We start from the raw sequence: 24,899 nt of genomic DNA on the forward strand, positions 1-24,899 counted from the left end.
ATGTACGTACTACGTAGGGGAAAACACTACCTCAATACGCACTTTTCAAGTGGACGCGTTCCCATTGTACTTTGTTGTTTATATAAAATGTGAATACTCCGTTTTGTTTTGATCTAATATTAAATGCTAGGTTTGTCAGTGTCTAAACTAAAATGATCTAAGCCGCCAAAGAAACCCTGCACGTAGCTGTCAATATTGAACTATTATTATACGTAGTAATAATAGTTGAATGGTTGTCAAGGCGTGTTGCCGTTGCAGTCGGAATATCATAATATACCTACTAATTATCAGTTATTTTTATTTCTTATTACTTATTATCATAATATTTTTCTTATCTCTTTTGGCATGTCTTTATATTTTATCTTTGACTAGCAGTTCCGCGCGGCTTCGCCCGCGTAATTTAGGAATGTCACGGAAACCGTACATTTTTCCGCAAAAAAATAAACCTGTGTCCTTTCACGTGGTCTTATCTTCGTGTGTGCCAAATAACATAAAAATTGCTCCAGTAGTTTCTTATGATAATAAGCAATTTTTAATAATATCCTCTGTTTTTTTTACATTTTCCTCTATTTCTTCGCTTCTATTAGTCTTAGCGTAGTAAAATATAGCTTGTAGCCTTCCTTAACAAATGGGATATCTAACGCTGAAAGAATTTTTCAAATCGGACCGGTAGTTCCTGAGATTAGCGCGTTGACTAATAAGTCATAGCGTAATAAAATATATCCTATAACCTTTCTCAATAAATAGGCTATCTAACACCGAAAGAATTTTTCAAATCGGACCTATAGTTCCTGAGATTAGCGCGTTCATTTAAGCCCTTTCAAATAATTTCCCCCGTTTTTTCTACACTTTCCTCTATTTCTTCGCTCCTATCAGTCTTAGCGTAATAAAATATAGCTTGTAGCCTTCCTTAACAAATGGGATATCTAACGCTGAAAGAATTTTTCAAATAGGACCAGTAGTTCCTGAGATTAGCGCGTTGAAATAAGCCCTTTCAAATAATTTCCCCCGTTTTTTCCATACTTTCCTCTATTTCTTCGCTCCTATTAATATTAGCGTAATAAAATATAGCCTATAGGCTATTGCCTTCCTCGATAAATGGGCTATGTAACACTGAAAGATTTTTTCAAACCGGACCAGTAGTTCCTGAGATTAGCGCGTTCAAACAAACTAACAAACTCTTCCGCTTTATAATATTATATATTAGTATAGATATTTTAAAAAAAGCTGTTTACGGTGGTGTTTTTACTACTTACTTCATTCAACGATCATGTGGCTGAAATGAAAATTGAAAAGTAATACTGGTTTTCTTAATTGATAGCTGCTTCGCATCCACGTGATGATTGTATAATCCAAGCGCCACATGATCCTTGTACGTCTGTATTTACCACACGCCATGCCGGCCCCGTCGACGTCATTCCAAAAAACTGTGTCATTGGAACCGCGCCCCGTCGAGTACACGCCCTCGGTGTGTGCATTAGAATTTTTCTAGTCTTCAAGCACTAGATCCTAGTTGCTATGTGGCTTCACGAGTTAATTTCCTACCGTATGTACATTATAAATTAAAAAACTCCATAAAAACACCCTCTACGAGTTTCCCCTGCGGATTTTCATATAAATATACGGCAGAATTATGGAAATAATCTCGACGTTTTATTTTAAGGTTTATAGTTTATATCTGGGTATAAACTATAAGGACATAATATTATGAATAATAATTAATGTCTAATTTGTTTTAAAAAGAACAAGCGACATTTTAATATTAATTGCTTTTACATACACTAGTACAGGGGTTCCCAAACTTATTTTATCCACTGCCCACTTTGAGAACAAAATATGTTTTAGCGCCCCCATTATTTCACCTACTTTCTTTTCCTAATTTAAATTAAGGGGCTTTTGCCACCAGCTGGTAATATTAGCCCCTACAAAACACCGCCATCTTTTTTCTGAGTCCCACACTGACCCCCTTTAAACCTTCAGCGCCCACAAGGGGGCGTTATCACCCACTTTGGGAAACGCTGCACTAGTGCATAGTGTATGTAAAAGCAATAAGTTACTCAGCGTTTAAACACCAAAAATATCATGAAAATGCTATAATATTAGAAGCTGTAATATGACAGCTATATAAAAAAATCAGCTAAGTGCGAGTCGGACTCGCGCACGAAGGGTTCCGTACCGTTATATATAGAGAAAAAATAGGCCAAAAATTCTGTTTTTTGTATGGGAGCCCCCCTTAATTATTTATTTTATATTATTAGTTATTGAAGTACATAATATATACATTTAAGGCCTTTGCGAAATTTCAAGTGCCTACGCCTCTTATCATTATTGATCACGAGCAAAAAAGGCCAAAAAAATCACGTTTATTGTAAGGGAGCCCCCCTTAAATATTAATATAGCTTATTTTGTTTTTAGTATTTGTTGTTATAGCTCGGCAACAGATATACATTATCTGTACAAATTTCAGAAGTACAAGCGTTTACAGCACATTTAACACAGCTTTTAGTGAAAAAATACTATGGGCTATGTAATGTGTCTCTGTTTGACTGTTTGCTTTATAAATCGCGGCTACATAACTTTAATATAACTTAAAGCATAAGTCAAATCTTACATAGCGTTTGTGATACCTCCAGGGCTGTCATCACGTGTGTGTCAGTGTGTGTGTTAAAAACTTTAAGTTTTACCACTTCCTGATAAGACTATCCAGTATCCACCAATTAACTTGACAGATCAAGTATGGAGAATCTGTCAAAAAAGTTGTGAATAGCCTATTAGGCACTTTATCAGAAAGTAGTAAAACAGGCCCTAAGTATGCTACAGTTCATATACAGTTAAGCTGGCATTCATATATTTTACTAACATTATGAATATGAAAGTGTCTCTATATTAATTTTTGTCTGTCGTATGTTTTTGTCTGGCATATTCCAAAAGTCATATGACGGAGACAGCAAACATTGAATGAATGAATGAATGAAATGATATTTATTTGGATAAAATATGGTTGCTAGAGATGTTACATTTCGGTAGATCGCATATTTTGTCGTAGTTGACGACGTCCAAATAACATTATAATCACAATTATAATAACTAAGTAGTAAAGTTATTGACACATTTTTTTTGGCTGGCAATTTATAAGTAATTATATCATTCATTAGTCATAACTCATAAATCATAATAATTATTAGTAAAAGTTGTAATATCTAATTTCTTGTTACAAGTCAAAATTAAGTTAAAAAAAATAATGTCAAAATATTCTAAATGTCAAAATTATTTAAATAAGACTGCGAATTGTCAATATAACCTTAAAATTAACCTACTAACAATTATTTATAATTAGAAAAAAAATATGTCAATTTCATTAGTCATCACAAGGTAATATTAATTCCAATGGTCAAATACAATATTATGTCAAGATACAATAAGCAAACTATAATGTCAAAGAAATTCAATTAAACATGGCTTTAAATGTCATAAAATAAAATTTAATTAGTCACAGTATACTTTATTAATTAATTATTATTAAGAAATTCTTTGATGTCATAATATGCCTTCTGTATTAGTATTTTCTTTAATTCCCTTATTGAACGAGTTGTTGTCATTGATTTTATATGTGCGGGTATCTTATTATAAATCTTTACACACATTGCATAAGCATTATTTAAGAAAATATTTGTCTTTGGTTTTTTATCTATAATTAACTTATTCGAGTTTCTAAAAAATTTTGTGGGTACTTGATCTATTAATTGTGTAAAGACATGTTTATTGTTACTTACAAATTTAAATATTTCTAATATATACATACTTGGTAACGTCAATATATTATATTTTTTGAAAAAAGGCCTACACGATTCATATGATTCGAATTATTCTTTCGAATTATATTTATTCTTATGTGAATAGATCAAGTAAATGTAACACACGAAGCAATACAGGTAAAATCGTAGTTATCATCAATTTCTTCCTAGATTTTCCCCCAGACGGGTGTACAGCAGCGAGTATCGCCAGCTATCACATCCGATAGTCGCGGCTCTATCAAACAAAACAAAGTCTGCCAGCAGCCCAGCACCCGCTCGCATAATATAGCGTACATTTTTCCAGGGCACACAGAGGTCGCGTGTCACACCGATACGAAACTTAAACAAATATCTTTTCTGCTTTTTTTATTGAGTTCTGCTTACCTTGGGCCAACCCACGCGTACCACAACCACACCACGTGGTCGGGCGTATATTATGTCGTATTGTAAATGAACTGGACCAATCACACGTACCATATTTTGCAGTCGTCGTCGACCACTTGTGTGATACCGACCACATCGCAACCACGGCCGACCACATCGCAACCACAACGTTGCGTCGATGCAATGACAGTGCGCGCACACCGCCCGTGCTCTTCCCCCAATGAAACGCATTGACTTTCGTACGTAACCACATCGCAACCACTGGCGACTACGCAACCACGTCAGCATTTTGTCGGTACCACAACGCAACTACAAAAAGCTGCAGAGGCACCGTTCACACGTAACCACTGCTCGACGACATTTTGTCGTTACGATGTGGTGTAATTGTGGTACGTGTGGGTTGGCCCTTTGTCTGGCATACCTATTTAATTAAGAAAAATAAACAGACGTGCGTAACTATTTCTGATAGTGGATACTAGTGGATACTTCATACGTGGGAGATCCATGCTTCGGCACGAATGGGCCGGTTCGACCGGAGAAATACCACGTTCTCACAGAAAACCGGCGTGAAACAGCGCTTGCGCTGTGTTTCGCCGAGTGAGTGAGTTTACCGGAGGCCCAATCCCCTACCCTTTTCCCTTCCCTCCCCTATTCCCTTCCCGTCCCATCCCTACCCTCCCCTATTACCCGATTCCCTCTTAAAAGGCCGGCAACGCACCTGCAGCTCTTCTGATGCTGCGAGTGTCCATGGGCGACGGAAGTTGCTTTCCATCAGGTGACCCGTTTGCTCGTTTGTCCCCTTATTTCATAAAAAAAAAAAAAAAACTAGCCTACATACTAGCTGATGATAATTAATGCAGCTTCGTTGCGTCGAAATTCGTATATAACTCGTCAATTTTTACTAATTAATAAATAACTATAATTAAGCATAATTTAAAATATTTTTCAGATCCGACCTTGTTCGACGACAGTGTCGAATGTCGATATGATAAAAACCATCCTATAGGTATCCTCAGAATAAGTAATAAGTATGATTATGAGCATAATTAATATTATTATAGAACAAGACAGCATTGAGAACTCAGTACTTACCAGATTTTTTGTGATACACAAAATATGCCTTAACAACGTAAGCTCTTAATAAAATAATAGAGAGTGTCTAGACTGTAGAACCGTGGTCCCCGACTTTTTTTTTCATACGGGCCACAAACATGTCTTGGTCTTGGTGTCAACTGTCACGGGCCGCAACAAAAATTTTGTAGAGTTAAAAAATAACGTTCTTCCTTCGCGTTCTTCAAAATTAACGGTTTAAAAGTGGAAAAAATTTCACGTCTTTCACGACGACTCTACATTATTCAAACTCTTAACTACGAAAACACAGAAAAACTGATAACTGTACCAGACTAACAAACACACATACCGATTCACCCACCCAACCACCCACCCACCAACACACACACACACACGCACACACACACACACACACACACACACACACACACACACATACACACACACACACACATACACACACACACACACACACACACACACACACACACACACACACACACACACACACACACACACATAAACTTTGTAGAGTGTGTAAAACATCTTGTATTGTACCTGTGGTGAGATAAATAAACAAATTTTTATTTTATTTATTTTATTTTTATTTCGCCGGTGGGCATGAATTTTAAAAATGGTTTAACATCACACGGGCCACAGATAAAGTCCCGCGGGTTGGGGATAGCTGGTCTAGAATTTGGAATATAAAGCTATATTTAGAACCACAAGAGACTTTTCTTAATTTTACGTTTTGTTTGTACAGTTTTTCTATTACAGTTCGGTGTATTTGCGCCGACTAAGGCCCGTGTGTTGGAACTAAGTGCATGCAGGAAGCGAGCGGGCCTTCAAACGCAATTTGCTACCATGTACCAGTGTTTATGTTGGCTGCATCGCTTTTATTCCGTCGACGGTCCGACCCCGTTAGCTGTGACCGATTTCATTTTCTTCTACCTTATATTATAATATTTAAAGTTAGTGCAATTTTATAAAATATAATATTTCAAAGTGTTGAAACCTAAAAGTGTACCGTTTCGGAGAAATACTTACTTAGTTGTAAAACTTAAAAGAGTAGACTGACGTACAGACGTACAGTCTATCCGTAAGGATTATTTTTCTTTTTCGGGTTGCTCGCCAAGAGACCGTTTCTTTACTCTTCATCATCGCTACGAATACGCTGGTATCAATTTATATTAAAACTAAAATTTAATTCACAAAATATGGATATTGGATAAGTAATAATTTTATTATTAAGGGAGTGCCTCCGCTGCCGGCGCCGCTGGTTGCCGAAATGGCTGCCGGCCCCGTTTTCCGAAGTTTGCCGAAGTCACGCGATGTTTGCCGAATAGGCTGCCGGCACTTACTACCGCCGCGCCGCGCGCCGGTTCCTATTACTGATTTTTTTGGTAGCCGGCGCCGGCAGCGGAGGCACTCCCTATTATTAAATACTAGCTGTTGCCCGCGATTCATCTGCGTGGACTTCAGTTTATAGCGCGCGGTGTTAACAAAATTGTTGTCAAATTCAAAAGTTTTTTAAAACCCTAGTACCCCCTTAAATCAAAATACCAAAAACAGCTGTGCAGTGTGCACATAATATTTCATTATTTTAAATTAAACTTTATTTATGCTAAATTTTAAAACTTATTTAGATTACACAATTTTACCCATAAACTATAATTTATTATTGATAGGTTTAAGGTAGGTAGTACTGAGTAGTGAGTTATATAAAAGCGTGTAAAACAATCTAAAGAATCGAGAAATGTAACTTGAGATGGTACCACCGCTTATAGAAACACGTAAGAGCAAGCGATGGCGCGATGTAGACGACTCTTAGCGCCATCTGATATGAATTTTTGGAACTAACTTAATTTGAACAAATTCACGCATTTTCACCCCCTTACAACCCCTTTTTCCAGTTGAAAAGTAGCCTATGTCCTTTCTCAGGCTTTAGACTATTTGTGTACAAAATTTCGTTACAATCGGTTCAGTTGTTTTGGCGAGAAAGCGAGACAGACAGAGATACTTTCACATTTATTATTATATATAGTATAGATATAGTATAGATTATATTAGGTATTATGTGTTTTCAGTTTTCTGTAACTCTGAAAGTGAGTCCATATAAAGCCTTGCGTAGACTTAGTACCGTATGGTACTAAACAAAAAGAATGCCGTCTTCATACCCATACGGACGCCCGGATCGGCAATTTGTATGGGTATGACGACGGATTTTTTTGAGTTCCCAGCATTGTTCTCATAGAAAAAGTTGTTCATTTTGACGGGCTCATTTGATGGTTTCAAGGACAACGGTGTTTACACTAACACACTGTATAATAGAAGACGTTCCACGTGGCTCTGCCCACGTAAATTAGGAATTAACGCGAACCGTACATTTTCCCGCAAAAAAATCTCCTATCTTGTCCTTTATGTTTTTTTATACGATTTGCCGTTTAAAAAAACTGAAAAACCTCATTTTCGCATATATTTTGACATTAAATAATTTTTTTAGAACATTATTCGTAGGAACAAGGGGATCACCGGGGACTTTTGAGATTTTATTAATAATGGTATACTAACATCACCACAAATTTTCAGCTCTATGCGAATTATTCGTAGGTCGAAAGCTTGATTTTCCTGTGCTAATAAGTTTACGTAAACGATAGGTACTAGAAAGCATGCGTAAGTGTCGGGATGCAGGCGTTCAGCTTCACAGTAAGGCGCCGGGATTACAAAAAAAACCGGGAAGAAAGGCATAATCTCAGGCATAATATCTTGTACGGCGTAATATCAACTATGATCTATTCTGTGGTAATAATATTATGTTGTAATTGTAACACGTTTATTACCTAAAACGTGGTTAAATTCAATACTCTTAAGTCTTAATCTTTGTTAAGATATTATATTGTAGTGTTAAGATGTTCACCGGTATTTTGTGTTATGCTTCATAATAATACTTATGAATACATTTTAGTGAGAAGAACAGATAGGTAGAACTTTCCGTGCAATAAAGCTGTCATTGTCATTTATTATAAGTTATAATTACTAAGTAAGTAAATATTAATTTAGAAATATGAAAAAAATAGGTGTGATAGACCGATAGTCCGATATTCAGAGAAGCCAAAAATCGAATAACATTATGAAGGGCGTAACCGGCGTTTACCGCTTAAAGCCCGGAGCCAGCGGGCAGCGACATTTTTATCTCGATATTTCATTAGGGTTTTTATTTTTACGTGGTTTCAAAATTGTGTACTTACAGCACTGATCTCCATTATACAAGTCATAGTATATGACATTCTCTTTGATACAAGTACGCTGGATCCATAGTGATTATATTCTCTTTGGCTGGATCTATGATACCCACTTTTTTTTTGTGCGGAATCAGCGCCCCCATTATTAGGGTACAAAACTAAATTTGACTTAACCATTGGTAACCGTGTATAGTGCGTCAAGAATGTCTAGGAGGCGAAACTTTTTTTTTAAGCAATAGCTGTTGTGGGTACCTAAATAAATAATATTGTAAGGTAGTCCTAGACTTATATTAATAAATCAGTTGTTTGTCCGACACCTTTGTTTCAATACATAACATGGTGACAGCGGTGTTAAACATTATCGAATAATTAAGTTTTGTTGCGATTTAGTTCCGTATATGCGTAGTGAGGTGCGTTAAAAACAAAAGTGATCGTCATTCGATATGGAACACGCGCGACCGCCCTCGGAATTGTGCTTGGACGGCAGCTCCGTCAGCCGGGCTGACGCGTGGAAGCGGTGGAAGACACAATTTAGTTTGTTTCTTAAAGCGTCTGGTGTGCATAGTGAAAAAGCCGATGTTCAGGCCAGTCTGTTGATAAATCTTATCGGGCCCGAAGGATTCGACGTGTACGAGACGTTCACGTTTGAGAAGGACTCGGATCGCGATGACGTTGCAGTATTGTTGGCTAAGTTCGATGCCTATTTTGGCGTTAAGACGAACATCACTCTAGCAAGATACCATTTCTTTACAAGGAATCAGGAGATCGGCGAGACGATCAATCAATATGTCACGAATTTAAAGTTACTGGCGAAGACCTGTCAGTTTCAAAATTTGGAGCAGGAGTTGATTCGGGACCGCATAGTTTGTGGAATCAAAAATACCATCGTTCGTGACAGGCTGCTCAGATCGGAGGATTTAACTTTGGAAATGGCGATAAAAATATGTCAAGTCGACGAGATTTCGAGTGACAGTCAGCGTATGTTGGAGGAACGCGGCGCAGGCGGAAGCGGTGCGCGCGGGCACGTCGATGCGCTCGGCGTGCGAGACGCGGGGCGCGGTGCAGGTCGCGGCGGCCAGCGAGCGGGCTGGCGCGGGGCGCGAGCGCGCGGCGGCGGCGGCGCGGGTGCCGGGCGGGCGGCCCGGGCTCCCGGCGCCTCACGGTGCGACCGGTGTGGAGGATCCTGTACGGAGCCAGCTTCGTGTCCGGCAATCTCAGTTCAGTGTTACGTGTGCGAGAATCACGGTCATTACGCAAGAATGTGTAAAATGAGAAAAAATAATAGCAAAATAAAAAAGATGTACGATATTAATGTTCGTGACGCGGAAAACGTGAGTGATAGTGATGATAGTGGACCCGCTTTTTATGTGTCGGTCGTCGAGGAGTCGGCCCCGACGGCGGAGGACTGGTATGAGACGCTGCGCGGTGAGTACGGCCCCGAGAAATTTAAATTGGACACTGGCGCAGACATAAATGTAATGTCGTACGAGCGATTTTTGTTATTAGGATATAAGCCTCGAGTTATAAACGCCAAGGAAAATATTAAGTTACAAACTTATAGTGGAGAATTGATTCCTATAAAAGGAGTTTGTAACTTGATATGGTACTATAAGAATAATCAGTATAATTTAAAATTTGCAATCGCCGGAATCAGTTGTCAAAGTGTGGTGGGTCGACAATCTTGCCTGGACTTGCAGTTGGTTAAGAGGGTTTACGATATTAAATCAGAAAATGCAGATTTATTTAGTGGCCTAGGATGTTTGCCGGGTGAATATCACATTGTGGTAGACAAGTCTGTGGCGCCGGTCGTGTGTGCTCGCCGAAACGTCCCGGTCAGTCTCCAGGAGCAGCTCAAAGACGAGCTGAATAGAATGGTTCGACTGGGCGTTATACGTAAAGTCTCCCATCCGACTCCGTGGGTAAATTCGATGGTAATAGTGGCGAAAAAGAATGGCGGGCTTCGGCTGTGCCTGGATCCGAGGCCGCTCAACGTCGCCATTCAGCGCGCTCACTTTCAACTTCCTACGATAAGAGAATTCGTAACGAAGCTTCACGGGGCTAGGTACTTTTCAGTTTTGGACGCAAATTCTGGTTTTTGGGCCATTAAACTCGATGACGAGAGTGCCGATTTGTGTACGTTCAATACGCCCTTCGGTCGCTATCAATACTTACGTTTACCGTTCGGTTTGAACTGTGCTCCCGAAGTTTTTCACGCAAAAATAAAACAGCTACTCGAAGGGTTAGACGGAGTAGATTCGTTTATCGACGATATCATTTGCTGGGGCAGCTCGCGGGCCGAGCACGACGAGCGCCTCGCGGCGCTGTTCGATAGGGCGCGTAAAATTAATTTAAAATTTAATAAAGATAAATGTCGCATATGCGTCGAGGAAGTTAATTATTTAGGCCATTGTTTCAACAGGGATGGCATGAAGCCGGACGCCGAAAAAGTCCGTGCTATTGTCGATATGCCGGAGCCTAGCGATAGGAAAAGTTTGGAAAGGTTCCTAGGTGCAGTTAACTATCTTTCAAAGTTTATACCTAATTACTCCGAGCACATTGTCGTGTTTACTAAACTGCTAAAAAAGGACGTATCGTGGAGTTGGGAGTACGGTCACCGATGTGCGTTCGATAAACTCAAAAAGCTATTATGCAACGCACCCGTCCTCGCGCTGTACGACGTGCGCGGCACGGCGGTGGTGTCGGCGGACGCGAGCAGTGCGGCGCTCGGCGCGGTGCTGCTGCAGGCCGGCCGGCCGGTCGAGTACGCCTCCCGCACGCTCACCGACACGCAGGTTAGGTATGCGCAGATCGAGAAGGAGATGCTGGCTATCGTGTTCGCGTGTGAGAAGTTTCACCAGTATATTTATGGTAAAAGCAAAGTAGTCGTCGAGACCGATCACAAGCCCCTGGAGAGTATATTTAAAAAACCTTTAGATTCGATCCCGGCACGCTTACAGAGAATGATGCTGCGATTGCAGGTTTACGATTTGTCGGTTATTTATAAGCCCGGTAAATATATGTTTATACCGGACACCCTATCGCGCGCGCCTCTTCCAGATCTGTACGACGACAGCGTCAGTGAGGCCGTCCTCCATCAGGTGAAGATGGTGGTCAGTACCGTGCCGATGTCGCAGAATAAATTAACTCTGGTTAAGAAGGAAACTTCAAAAGATAATATATTAAAAGATATTCTCGTTTACATAAAACGAGGTTGGCCTAATAATAAATACGATTTACCGGAGCGTTTAGGTTATTTTTATTCATTTAAAGATGAGCTATATACTGTGGATGGTGTTATTTTTAAAAATAGACAAGTCGTTATACCGAACTCGCTAAAAATTAAAATGTTAGATATCATTCATGAAGGTCACTTAGGTATAGACCGGTGCAAGAGGCGGGCGCGAGAGGTTTTGTATTGGCCCGGTATGGCTAAAGATATCGAAATGTATGTCAAAAGATGCAAGGTCTGTCAGGAGAATGCAAACAGACCGACTAGGGAGCCTATGATACCTGTACCTATACCGGACGTTCCGTGGAGTAAAGTAGGTACCGATTTATTTGAACACGCCGGTAAGAATTACATTTTATTGGTTGACTACTATTCGGGATTTTTCGAGGTGGCCATGCTGAGGGATACCTCCTCGCGGTCGGTAATTAATGTTATGAAAGAAAATTTTGCTAGATACGGGATACCGGAAGTGGTGATTAGTGATAACGGTCCACAGTACTCGTGTCGTAATTTTAAAATATTCGCTACCGAATGGGGCTTCGAACATATCACTACATCACCATACTATGCACAAGCTAACGGAAAAAGTGAAAGAACCGTGCAAACTATTAAAAGACTTTTAAAGAGTTCAGAAGCGAGCCGGTCTGATTTTTACCTAAACCTGCTGAGCTACAGGAATACTCCGCGGGAAAATTTGGATTCTCCTGCACAGCTCCTGATGGGCCGGAGACTAAATTGTAGGCTTCCGGTGCATCCTGATTTATTAAAAATTAATAATAGTTATGGTTTACGGACTAAAGAAACCTTGTTGAGAAAACAATTACAAAGTAAACTTTATTATGATAAACATTGTAAAAAATTACCACAGTTGGACGTCGACGATAACGTGATCATGTTGGAGAATAATAGCCAAAGGATTCGGGGTACTGTTATCGCTAAAGCACCTACACCGCGATCTTACATAATAAAAAATAAGAGAGGTATATATCGCCGTAATCGCCGACATCTAATTAAAACTGTATCCGAGTCACCAGAAATGTCTGGAGCACCCGAATGTGGTGTCGATCGTAACAGTGGTACTTCTGTGCGCGGTGGTGACGTCACTGATGAGGTCGACGAGACTTATCATGACATTTCAGATGATGATTATAATATGTCATCTGAAAATAACCGACCATTAGATTTAACTCAATATGTACCGCCGCTGACTAGAAAAAGGTGTAAAAAGATGTAGTTTTTCTGTTGTTGTTTATTTTATTTTTTTATTAGTATGGGAATAAGGTGTAGGATATTAATGATTACCTATGTTGAAATTGTTTAAAAGTATATTGTAGCATATTGTAGTAACTTTTGACTTAAGAATACTGTATAAGTATTATGTTGCTTGTATGTAACACAGTTGATAATTATTAGTCTCTTTATAGAATTAACTACTATTATTTTGCTATACTTTTTTATAAGGGGAAGGTGTTGTGGGTACCTAAATAAATAATATTGTAAGGTAGTCCTAGACTTATATTAATAAATCAGTTGTTTGTCCGACACCTTTGTTTCAATACATAACAAGCAACACTCTTTTGACATCTGTCCCTTTGTTGTATCAATACTCTATGACATAAAATTTACAAAACAAAGATTTTCAATTTGCTTAAATGTAGTTTTACGATGTGAAAACTACATGTTACTGTGATTAATATTAATAATTAAAGTGAAAGACGTGTCATAGTGCTGAAAATTTGAAGATTTTCATTGAAGCAAAATAGTAATACGCGAAAATATCACTGAAATTCTCGCGTCCACATTTCCGATTCTGATCGCACAATCGCCATAGTAGCAGGTAATTAAGCGTTTGTTTTATCAATTTTATTTGTTTATTTTATTGTATAATGCAATTCTAAGTAGCCTGAGTAAGTATTATGTGGTATAATAAAACAACAATTTTACTTAAACCTAAAGTTTACGTAAACAATGAACTGTCAAAGAAATCTATCATATAATTCATATAACGCGCCTAACAATGATTGATATTTTGACTTTGCGTTTTTAGACGTAGGTATATAAAATTCTCGTGTTACAGTGTATGTGCTTAACTCCTTTAACACTTTGATGCAGCGTAATATAATATTATAATTATTACGTTTTATGTTTACAGGTAGCAGAAAAAGCGTTTAACGAAATAACCGAAATGACTGGGAGAATTTATGCTATCATTTTGATACACTGAAAATAAATACAAGGAGTGGGAATTAACGCTTTATTAGGATATCCTAAATTCAATATTGAAGAGCTGATTAATGAAGATGAAAGTGCCTCTTCACTGTGACACCACTGCAGCCGTAACTACATGGACCTAGAAAGTGGCGATGATTCTGTTTCCAGCTGCATTGTAGAATATTATTTGGATGATCATATTTTATTAAAATAACAAAACCCTGTTTTTCACTAATTTATTTTTTGTATTTTCTTAAATAAGTAGTTCCATAATAAAAAAGGAGTGAGCTTCTCTCAGCTCTCACTGGTCATCTAAGTAGCTCTGCAGCTCTCAGGGAAAGGGTACCTAAATAACAGGTGTTATAAATTCATAATAGTATGTAGCACTAGTGACTAGATGTCCCGGTGAACTTCGTGTCACTTATAAACCTTCCCTGGACTTCCAGGAATATTTAAAGACTAAAATTAGCCACATCAGTTCAACCGTTTAATCGAGTTATTGCATTTTTTATATAGTCCGTCAAGAAAGTGAAGAAGTTAAAAAGTGGCAACATTGTAGTGTCATTTCTTTTTAGGGTTCCGTACCCAAAGGGTAAAAACGGAACCCTATTACTGAGACTTCGATTTCTGTCCGTCTGTCCGTCTGTCTCCAGGCTGTAACTCAAGGACGGTTATAGCTAGAGAGTTAAAATTTTCACAGACTATGTATTTCTGTTGCCGCTATAACAACAAATACTAAAAAAAAATTAAATATTTAAGGGGGGCTCAACATATTTTTTCAAACATTTTTTGCTCGGTAACAATGATGACAACAAGTAGGCACTTGAAATTTTCACAAAGGCCATAATTATAATATGTGTTATTTAATAATATTTAAATAAAATAAAAATTTATTAAAAATTTAATAAAAATAATTCCCATACAAAAACACAATTTTGGCTGATTTTTGCTCTATAACGGTACGGAACCCTTCGTGCGCAAGTCCGACTCGCACTTGACCGATTATTTCTTAGATTGATTTGAAAGGGATGACACTACGATGTTGCCACTTTTTAATTTCTTCACTTTCTTGACAGAGACAGACTATGACATATACAAAGATTATAATAGGTACTTTACATAGATTAGATTGTTTCTTGTAATGTCGTAAATTAAACACACAATATAACTACATCATAATTATTTCAAATTTTCTTAACTACATAATAATATATATAAATCATAATATTTACAACGTGTTTTTAAACTGTATTTAATATAGTATCAAAATCTTTTATAGTGACTGGATACAGTGTGGCCATAAGAGGCAACACCGAAAACAAGTGGCGACTCTATTAATGTCGTGACTTTTTTGACGGGCTATATGTATTTTAATTCTCTTTGGCTTAATCGTTCGAATTGTTTTCGTGTTTTTAAAGTGTTTTAAAAGGTTTATATAAATAAGTGGTGGTAGTTCATAGTTAAACTATGAAAGGGTGTACTTATGTTATGTAAAACACGGTACAAAAAGGGATGTGGGGTTACATTTCACAAGTAAGTGATTTTAACAGCTCATTTCTACGATATTAAACGTTTATTGATAATATAGGCACTTAAAAATGTGGCACTAATCTTATTATACCGTATTCACCACATATTTACGTTTGTTTTACCGATTTTTGATAAACAATAAAATTCAATAGTGCTGTAGTTTTCTGTCGATAAAACTTATCGATATCTATAATAATTGTATTGAAATCTCCGATAACCGATTTTTATTATCAAATACATATTATGCTCTTAAAATAATTGACAGGTTTCCGTCTGACGAAGGAAGACTGTAATAATGGTTGAAAAAAATTTAAAAGCCTGGTTGGCGTCTGAAAATTGCTACTACCGCTTGTCGTTACTATTTGAAGTGTACAAACGTTCTCTGTGAAAATACAAGGCGCAAAACTACCATTCGGTCGTGATTATGTTTTAAAAATTTATTTCAGCGTCTACTCTTTCCTGACAGACTGTAAGTGTGTAACGGTAACTAATAAAATATAATGTTAAAGTATCGCACATATATTTTTATTATTTATAAATACCTTACCTACTCCATCCCAATAAAACAATGTATTCAAACGTTCCATATTTATTTATGGATCGCATTATCCAATTAGTTAATTTCCCTCGCACTTCTGCAATCAGCGCCAAAATGGCGAAAATAAAATGAGATAAAGTAAATCGATAAAAATTGGCTTGCTAGATCCATAAATAAATAGGGAACTTTTATATTATTACTAGACATTCCGCGCGGCTTCTCCCACGTAAATATCTAATTACACAGACAAATTGGTCAACCAAAAAATAGCCTATATAATAATCCTTCACGTTATACATTCCCCCGCTTTTTCCACATTTTCCTCTATTTCCTAGGTCCTATTAGTCTCAGCGTGATAAAATATATAAAATGGGCTGTCTAACACTGAAATAATTGTTCAAATTGGACCAGCAGTTCCTGAGATTAGAGCGTTCAAACAAACAAACTCTTCCGCTTAATAATATTATAATATGATGAATAAGTTGAAGGCTTGCCTTGAATGTGATCTGAAAACTTTTTACGATAGATATATTCCATGGCTATGCAATATTTTGCTTGGCTCCTTTTTACATTTAATGTTTTGGTGGGATTTCATTTCTTTTTTTAAGGTTTCTTTTCTTTTCAGGTCACATTAAAACTTTTCTATACTTAGCTTAGCACCCATTCTCTATCTCTAGGTATATATTCTAGGTCGTAAAATTAATTGATAATAACATGTAGGTACTTCTACAAAGTACAAATTCTATGACGATAGCCCAACAACTTCTGAACTTTCAGGAGGTTATTCGTTCACCGATGTTACTTTCGATTGAGTATTACGACCTATACCGGATTTTTTTAAATCATACTAATTATACTCCGCAAACAAGCGATACCGCGATATAAAGGGAGTGCTACACAATCTATCGAGCGAGTATGGAGTGTAATCGTAATTCGCAGTTCTGATTTCATTTATATTTTAATCGAATTTAAATATCATAGTTTCATTGTTAACTTTGTTAACACTATTTTTCCTTTTGTATGTAAAATAATTATTATGAAGTCGAAACTCATTTTTAATGTTCTTGCAAAGCCACAAACCAAATCTTGAGAACCGCAATAGCTAGATATTTTATTTTTTTACAAATTATGTACTTTGTTGTCGCTATAAAAGCTAATAGTCCAACTAAAATAAAATAAATGATTAATCGGGGGTCTCATACAACAAACACGTTTTTTGCCCTTTTTTGCTCTATATCCTTAATGGTAAAAGTAAGGTTTTTGAAATTTTTAGAAAATACTTAATTGTATTTCAACTTTAATAATAAGTAATTAAAAGTACATAAACTTATGATTTAAGGGGGGCTCCCATACAAATTTACGGTACGGAACCCTATGTACGCCAGTCTGACTCGCACTTGGCCAGTTTCATAATTTTTCCTTTCATTGTGGATAACGACCTACCTTGTTGCCAAATTTCAAAGTTCTAAGTCTACTAGAAGTACCTTAGAATTTTGATGATCTGTCAGTCAGTGAGTGACAAAATGTAGTAACTTTGATCATCCGTAACTAATAAACTATATATCGAAATGTTATGTAATTTAGAGGTTAAGCTAGTTTTAATACTTTTTCCTAGTGATCGAAATTCTAAATCCCTAGCCTTGTTAACAGCGAAGATAAAGGGGGTGTGAAAAAGCCGCTAACCGCTTCGAGAAAAGTATGCTACGGCCGTGCCTCTGCTAAAAAGCATGGCTGGAGCACTGCCGTGCTCCCAGATACAACAAAGTTTTCGTTAGAAGCTTATCTTCAGTTTTGTTTTTAGTTTTTCGTAGTGCTAACTGGTAAAAATGAATGGATTATTACATAGATAGGTACTGCTACTTCAGGTTATATCTACGTATGAAATCGTTGTTAATTTATTACGCCTATCTAAATTATGGAGAGGAAGTCTGTAATCTTTAATACGAATTTGTAGCATTTGTATTATTCAATTCAATATTTTTGTCCTAATGGTCGACATTATCTGAATATGGAAACATTTCATCGATAATAGAAAAGACAGTTGTACATCACTAGTGTTAGTTCCAAATACTCCCACTACTGATATCAGCGCCAATATGGCGACATGATGGTGACTTTCGAACGTCATTTTTACGTCAAATTTAGTTCCTAGCCCTAATAATGGGGGCGCTAATTCCGCTTCAAATAGGCACAAAAAATAGCTGTCATTTCAAAGGGTATCATCAGTCCAGCGTACTTGTATAATGGAGGTCAGTGACTTACAGTGTCTAATCTTTTTTGACAACTTGACAAGCTATAAACTACACAAAAAGTTCGTTAACTTTTTTATTATAGCTGAAAAAATAACCTACTTTGTTTAACAACAATATTAAATAATATTATTATTGTCAAAATCATAATATTAATAATATGGAAACCAATACAAACAACTAACAAGCCAGCTACCTCGGTATTTTTCGCAAATGAAAGAGTGATGTTGTGTTTTTGTATTATTTTCCTAAAATTGTGTTATCTGGGTTTTTAATGTGTAATATTGGTAGGATATTAACCATTAAATATTCGTTATCGGACCAGAAACGTGCTCTTTTGTGTTCCCTCCAAAACTCCTTCGAGAGTTTCGATAAAGCGTCTACCACTTTACTGAAACGACCGACTTGACTTTTTGACTGTATTGAATTTATACTTAGACTTTGACTAGACTTTAGACCTGACTGACCTGATGAATGACGATATAGAAAATTAAAGAATATTGTTTTCCCGCCATAATATTATCTCGACACTGGCCATGGTTACAGCCGAAGTGCCATTATAAGAAAAAAAAGAAGTTTATTCTAATGTCAAAGTCATGTCAAAGTACCAAATTTAAACTACCTACCTAGTAATCTGTGCAAAGTATTGTCAGTTGTTAAAAGTCAAATTTTGTGCAAGCAATTTTCGAAATCGCCGTTTTTGGTGTTCAGCTTTTCCATAATTCCTATTTTTACAAGTCTATAACCAAGGTAAGTAACTGCATGTACTGTAACATTTTTAAATGAGAACTTACAGAATTGTATGATAACTTTTGCTGCGGTAATAACATTAACAAGTTCTCTAGGTTATGTATTGTGCTTCTTGTTTTTTATAATTAATTTGTTAGTTAGCACTCGTTCAGATCGACGTAAAATAAGCTTTTTGCGTCGCTTAATGCCGAATGCCACAGAAAATTGCTTCGTGTGAATACTGGTACTTGTTTTACAAGTTTTCATTCGAAACTACATGCGTCATATTGCACACAGTTAACTTTATTTACTAATATGCAATAACCAACTAATAATGACTACTTTTATTATAGTTTCTAATTGTTATGATATATACCTGAAACTTCATTTTGATTCTCAACTCTCTTCAGCGACTGCCTGGTAGAAACCTATTTTCTACCAGGCAGACGATACAACTGCATAGTGGATTAGTTAAGGTTTTGGTTGGCCTGAAGGAAGGGTGCACTATGAGAAAAAGTCGACGGAGCCCCGCGTAGCGGGGCTCCTATTTCTGGGTGGTTCACAAAAATATAACCACAATGGCTATACCTAACCCAGCCAAGTCGTATTGGGCAAAATTTTTTTTCGACAGGGGTTGATTTTTGAGAAAAGTTTATCTGAGCTTTTTTGCACCCCTTGGCACCCCCTATCGATTGGTAACAAAAAAGGATTGGTCATAGGGGGTTGAATTTTTTCGTCAGTCTAAGTATTTTCACCAATGAACTAACCAGGGCCACATTTCGGCCTGTCGTTATAAGAGGTTAAAATTTTGACGAAAAATTTTTCTAAGTCTTTTTTCCATAGTGCCCCGTTTCCTTCAGTCCAACCAAGGTTTTTTCAAAAGGACTGAAGATTTGTCTTAAAATTAAATAAAACCAAGCATTATTGTAAGGTTCATAACAACTCTTCTAACAATGAATGGCATTGCATTCATATTGTGTTTATTGTTATAGATGTCAGGTCGTGAAGGAGGCAAAAAGAAACCACTGAAGGCCCCTAAAAAGGCATCAAAAGAGCTAGATGATGATGATTTAGCCTTAAAACAAAAACTTAAGGAACAACAGAAAGCGTTAGAGGTAAAACACACTAATATAATTGTCTTTAAGCACTCAAGACCAACATAAAAATGTTGGTAATGTAAAATGAAAGAGATCAAAATAATAAAAAAATTTCTTAAAATTTTTGTACTGCTCTAGTAAGCCAAAAGCGGTATTTTTGCAAAAGCTTATTTTGAGATAGATACATTGGCTAAAGTCAAAATAAGCAAATTATAGGCACTAGTGATTATTATAATAAGTATACGCAGTAAGTATAACCGCTTAAAAAACCTGGCAGTTATGTAAAAGTTACTATTACTTCTCTCCTTAGGGTGGATTCGACCAAACTGGAGTAAAATTTTACTCGAGTATAACTGTCTCCTAATCTAAGAGTAAGCTGGTTTTGCGTTTTTCCAACTTCTAATCCAAGAATTACACGGGAGTAAATATTTACATGGGCTATTTTGGCGGAGTAAATATTAAACTGAGAATAGTTGCACAACTGGGTTCAACTGTCACGGTCGGTGTCATTGTGAACTATAATTGACATTTTATTTCATACTCTTTGAGTAACTTGGTAAAATGCAAACCATAATACCCTAGAGTAAATTAAAGGAGTAAAATTATTCTCATGATAGTTATACTCCTGTAACTTCAAGTTTGGTCGAATCGGGCCTTAGTTGTGTAAGATATTTATTATTTCATTAATTTATTTATTCTTATCTTTTCTACATTTCAGGAGGCAAAAGCAAAGGCACAGAAAGGTCCTTTGGCAGCAGGAGGTATCAAGAAATCTGGGAAAAAGTGATAAATGTACTTTCCAATTCAAATAGATTTTATTTTGCATATAAGATCATTGGAATCTTCTTTGTTTAATGTATGTTATCAGAAACTAACTGTACCTAGCATTTGTTAAATTTTTGTTGATAACCTTATCGTAACAAGCACTGCCAGTGGTGCTCATCTGATGCATTTTAAATGTTAAGTACCCAATAAATTTAACATTTTTTATTATATGTATCGTTTTATTTAAGTACATTATCTTCAGCATAACAAGAATTAAGAGTATTGGTTTGGTCGATACACAATCCTACTAATATTATAAAGGCGAAAGTTTGTTTGGATGTATGGATGTATAGATGTATGGATGTGTGGATGTATGGATGTTTGTTACTCTTTAACGCAAAAACTACTAAACGGATTTTAATGAAACTTTACAATAATATAGCTTATACATCAGAATAACACAGGCTACAATTTTAACCGACTTTCAAAATGGGGGAGGTGTTATGTTCGTTTTCTTATGTTCAACGATTACTCCGCCGTTTGTTAACCGATTTTCAAAATTTTTCTTTTGGTATGTAGGGTATCATCCCAATCTGGTATTATATTCACAAAAGTGGTGATCTGATGAAGGATCCATAAGTAATCGAGGGAACTCCTCAAAATTTATGGGGAAACATATTGTAACTTCGGTTTCGTGAGAAGTATTCTAAGCATACCACATTCTAAGAGGTATACCGTGGTATGGAAGGTGCTGAGAGAACTCCTGATTCTTTATAGATACAAGTTTGGGAGTTTCGGCGTTGTTTTAAGAACGGAAAGCATATGCTACTATGCAAATGACATTCATCATCATCACTACCATAATACCATACATCGTCCCATGATTATGAGCCCTTTCATGGTATTTTAGATTGAGGCTCGAGTTTGTCAAGCGATAATTTAAAAAAATCTATACTTAATATTATAAACCTGAAGAGTATGTTTGCTTGAATGCGCTATAATCTCAGGAACTACAGGTCCGATTTAAAAACTTATTTCAGTGTTAGATATCTCATTTATCGAGTAAGGCTATAGGCTAAATTATATTATAATATTATCACGCTAAGACAAATACGACCGAAGAAACTCAGGAAAATGTGGTAAAAACGGGGAAAATATTAGAAAGGGTTTATCTCACGAACTACTGGAGCAATTTTTATAGCAATATTTGGCACTTATATAGAGTAGACCACGTGAAAGGAGTATTTATAGCTATTTTTATTCGAAAATGTACGGTTTCTGAGAAATTCCTAATTTACGCGGGCGAAGCCGCGCGGGACATCTAGTTTTTAATATAAGTTACAAAATTCAAAATAGATGGCGCCGTGCGTCTCCTACATCGCGCTAACGCTTGCCCAGAAGTCGTTCTATACGAGGGCTGCTATTTATGTATCCGGAATTTAAAAAAGAAACAAACATATATCATTTAATATGGTTTTATTGCTTTTCAAAATATTCGCCGCGATGATCGACACACTTTTGCATACGCTGGAACCAATTTTCATAGCACTTTTTCCATTCTGATTGAGGTATCTCCAAAACGTGCATTTTGAACGCATCAACAGCCTCTTCGCGGCTCGAAAAACGTTGACCACGTAATTTGTTCTTCGCGTATGGAAATAAAAAGAAATCGTTAGGTGCCAAATCAGGGCTGTACGGCGGATGACCAGTCAATTCGATGTTTTGACCCTCCAAAAACTGAGTTGTTTCAGCTGAGGTGTGACAGCTAGCATTGTCGTGATGTAATATGATTCTGCGTTGTCGGTTGTCCTTTCTTATTTCTTCAAAGACTTCTGGTAAACAAATGGTCGTATACCATTCAGAATTAACCGTTTTACGATTCTCTAATGGCACTGTAGCCACATGTCCATTAATTCCAAAAAAACAGGCGACCATTTGCTTCAAAGTACTTTTTGCACGAGTAACTTTTGTTGGTTTCGGCTCATCTTGGAACACCCACACCGTTGACTGTTGTTTAGTTTCGGGGTCATATGCATAGATCCAAGATTCATCACCTGTGTAGATATTATAAACGGCTTTTGACGTACCACGGTTGTATTTTTTTATCATTTTTTTGCACCAATCGACACGAGCCCGTTTTTGATCGATTGTCAAGTTGTGCGGAATCCAACGCGAACATATTTTTTTTACAGCCAAATGTTCGTGTAATATGCTCGTCATACTTATGCCTAAGGACGCCTCTATCTCGCGATATGTAACATGACGATCACGCATTATTAGTTCCCGCACAGCATCTATATTTTGTGGGACAACAGCTGTTTTTGGGCGACCTTCTTTATTTTCATCCGTGAGCATAGACCGCCCACGATTAAACTCACTGTACCAGTGATAAACAGTGGTTTTTGATGGTGCTTCATCTCCAAAAGTTGCGGTGAGTTGAATAAAGCACTGTTGTTGATTTAGCCCACGCCGAAAATCGTAGTAAATCATTGCACGAAAATGTTCACGCGTTAAATCCATGGCAAATGAAGACACGCAATTTTCAAAATGACGCCACAATGGAAAAATAATTGACAGTCACATGAAACAAAATGTATTCTTCAACCAAAGAGTTCTATTTTCAAATGTTGTAATTACTTTTTAAATATTGTTCTTGTAAGTGGCCAGTTCCGGATACATAAATAGCAGCCCTCGTAAGAGGTGGTATTATCGCATAATCAATTTTTCTCGATTGTTTTTTCTTTTATATGTTACTTATTAACGGCGGTTCCCAATATTTGATCTATCTCTGGTTTGGCCCTACTAGAGATAGGAATAACTCACATTAGACATTAGAGACATATATTTTATGTCAATTGTGAGCTATTCCTATCTCTAGTAGGGCAAAACCAGAGATAGATCAAATATTGGGAATGGCCGTAAATCAATACTATATCTTATATCTATGCAGTGACGTAACCTTAAACCTATCAATGATAAATAGTTTATGGGTAAAGTTATATTATACTGTAGGCTGCGTTCCAGATGACGTTAATTTTGACCAAAACGCTCAAAACGTCCCCTTCTGCCGTTCCCTTTGGCGACCGGGGTCGTCTAAATCGCGGCTATGACGTCACTCATGACGTCATCATTTTCGCTCAAAACGACCCTTGACGAAGATGGGTCAAAGTGGGCGTTCTAGTTTTTTTTTAAATTTTAACGTAACTATATCGCGAAAGCCATGTTCGGAAAGTTTTCACGACAGAGTAGAGACAAAAAACTTTATATTATTTCATTACAAATAATATTTTAATTGAAATATGTATATTAAATGAAATAACATTTAATGAAATATTTTGATTGGAAAATAAATTGTTTTAAATGAAAGGTCAAATGATTTCTTATAAAATATAATACTAATTCATCTCTCCTATACCTGTTGACCTCGTACTTGACTAAGCATTACGCGGTATTGTTACCTAACGTTTATAATATGTGACAATAGTCAATATTCAACGTAAGTGGTTTTGTTATTAAAATATGATTCAATGTGAAAACTCAAATACATATACTTAAGTAATAAAAGTTTAACTATATTAAAATATGAAAAAATGTAATACTAAAAACGAAACAAATATAATATTATGTATTTTATTTGTAAAATAAATGTAACTATAAACAATTACTTTTATTTACGACTTGAAGAAAAGGATCGTAATATCCAAGTTCGGTTCAATGTATAAAAAAAATTATAGTTCTTTTTTTAAACTTTTCTCAAAACGCTCAAAACGATCCATAATCCGTTCCACTTGGGTTTGTATCACTGACGCTCACATGCTAGTGGAACGGGAAAAACTACAGTCTTGAGCGTTAGCGTTTCAACGTCATCTGGAACGCAGGGTACGAGTATTATACTAATATTATAAATGCGAAAGTATCTCTGTCTGTCTGTCTGTCTCGCTTGCACGCCAAAACTACTGAACCGATTGTAATGAAATTTTGTATACAGATAGTCTAAAGCCTGAGAAAGGACATAGGCTACTTTTTTTACTGGAAAAAAGCGTTGTAAGGGAGTGAAAAT

At 36.6% G+C, this 24,899-nt stretch overlaps 1 protein-coding gene across 3 annotated transcripts; it reads left to right on the forward strand.

The window, feature by feature from the left end:
- Positions 1-283: 283 nt before the first annotated feature.
- On the forward strand, positions 284-21,062 carry LOC121737351 (translation machinery-associated protein 7 homolog). 3 transcript variants are annotated; one of them, XM_042129032.1, is made up of 4 exons: positions 284-290; positions 4,281-4,282; positions 19,970-20,092; positions 20,793-21,062. In XM_042129032.1, exons 3-4 carry the CDS (start codon positions 19,970-19,972, stop codon positions 20,859-20,861), a joined length of 192 nt encoding a protein of 63 aa, XP_041984966.1. In that variant the 5' UTR covers positions 284-290; positions 4,281-4,282; the 3' UTR covers positions 20,862-21,062. The 3 variants fall into 3 exon arrangements, with proteins under 3 accessions (XP_041984966.1, XP_041984951.1, XP_041984960.1); XM_042129017.1 differs by lacking the exons at positions 284-290; positions 4,281-4,282 and adding an exon at positions 8,920-9,378; XM_042129026.1 differs by lacking the exons at positions 284-290; positions 4,281-4,282 and adding an exon at positions 18,892-18,998.
- Positions 21,063-24,899: the final 3,837 nt, after the last annotated feature.

This window comes from Aricia agestis, chromosome 2 (assembly GCF_905147365.1).
Source record: "Aricia agestis chromosome 2, ilAriAges1.1, whole genome shotgun sequence".
Classification (NCBI taxonomy): Eukaryota; Metazoa; Arthropoda; class Insecta; order Lepidoptera; family Lycaenidae; genus Aricia; species Aricia agestis.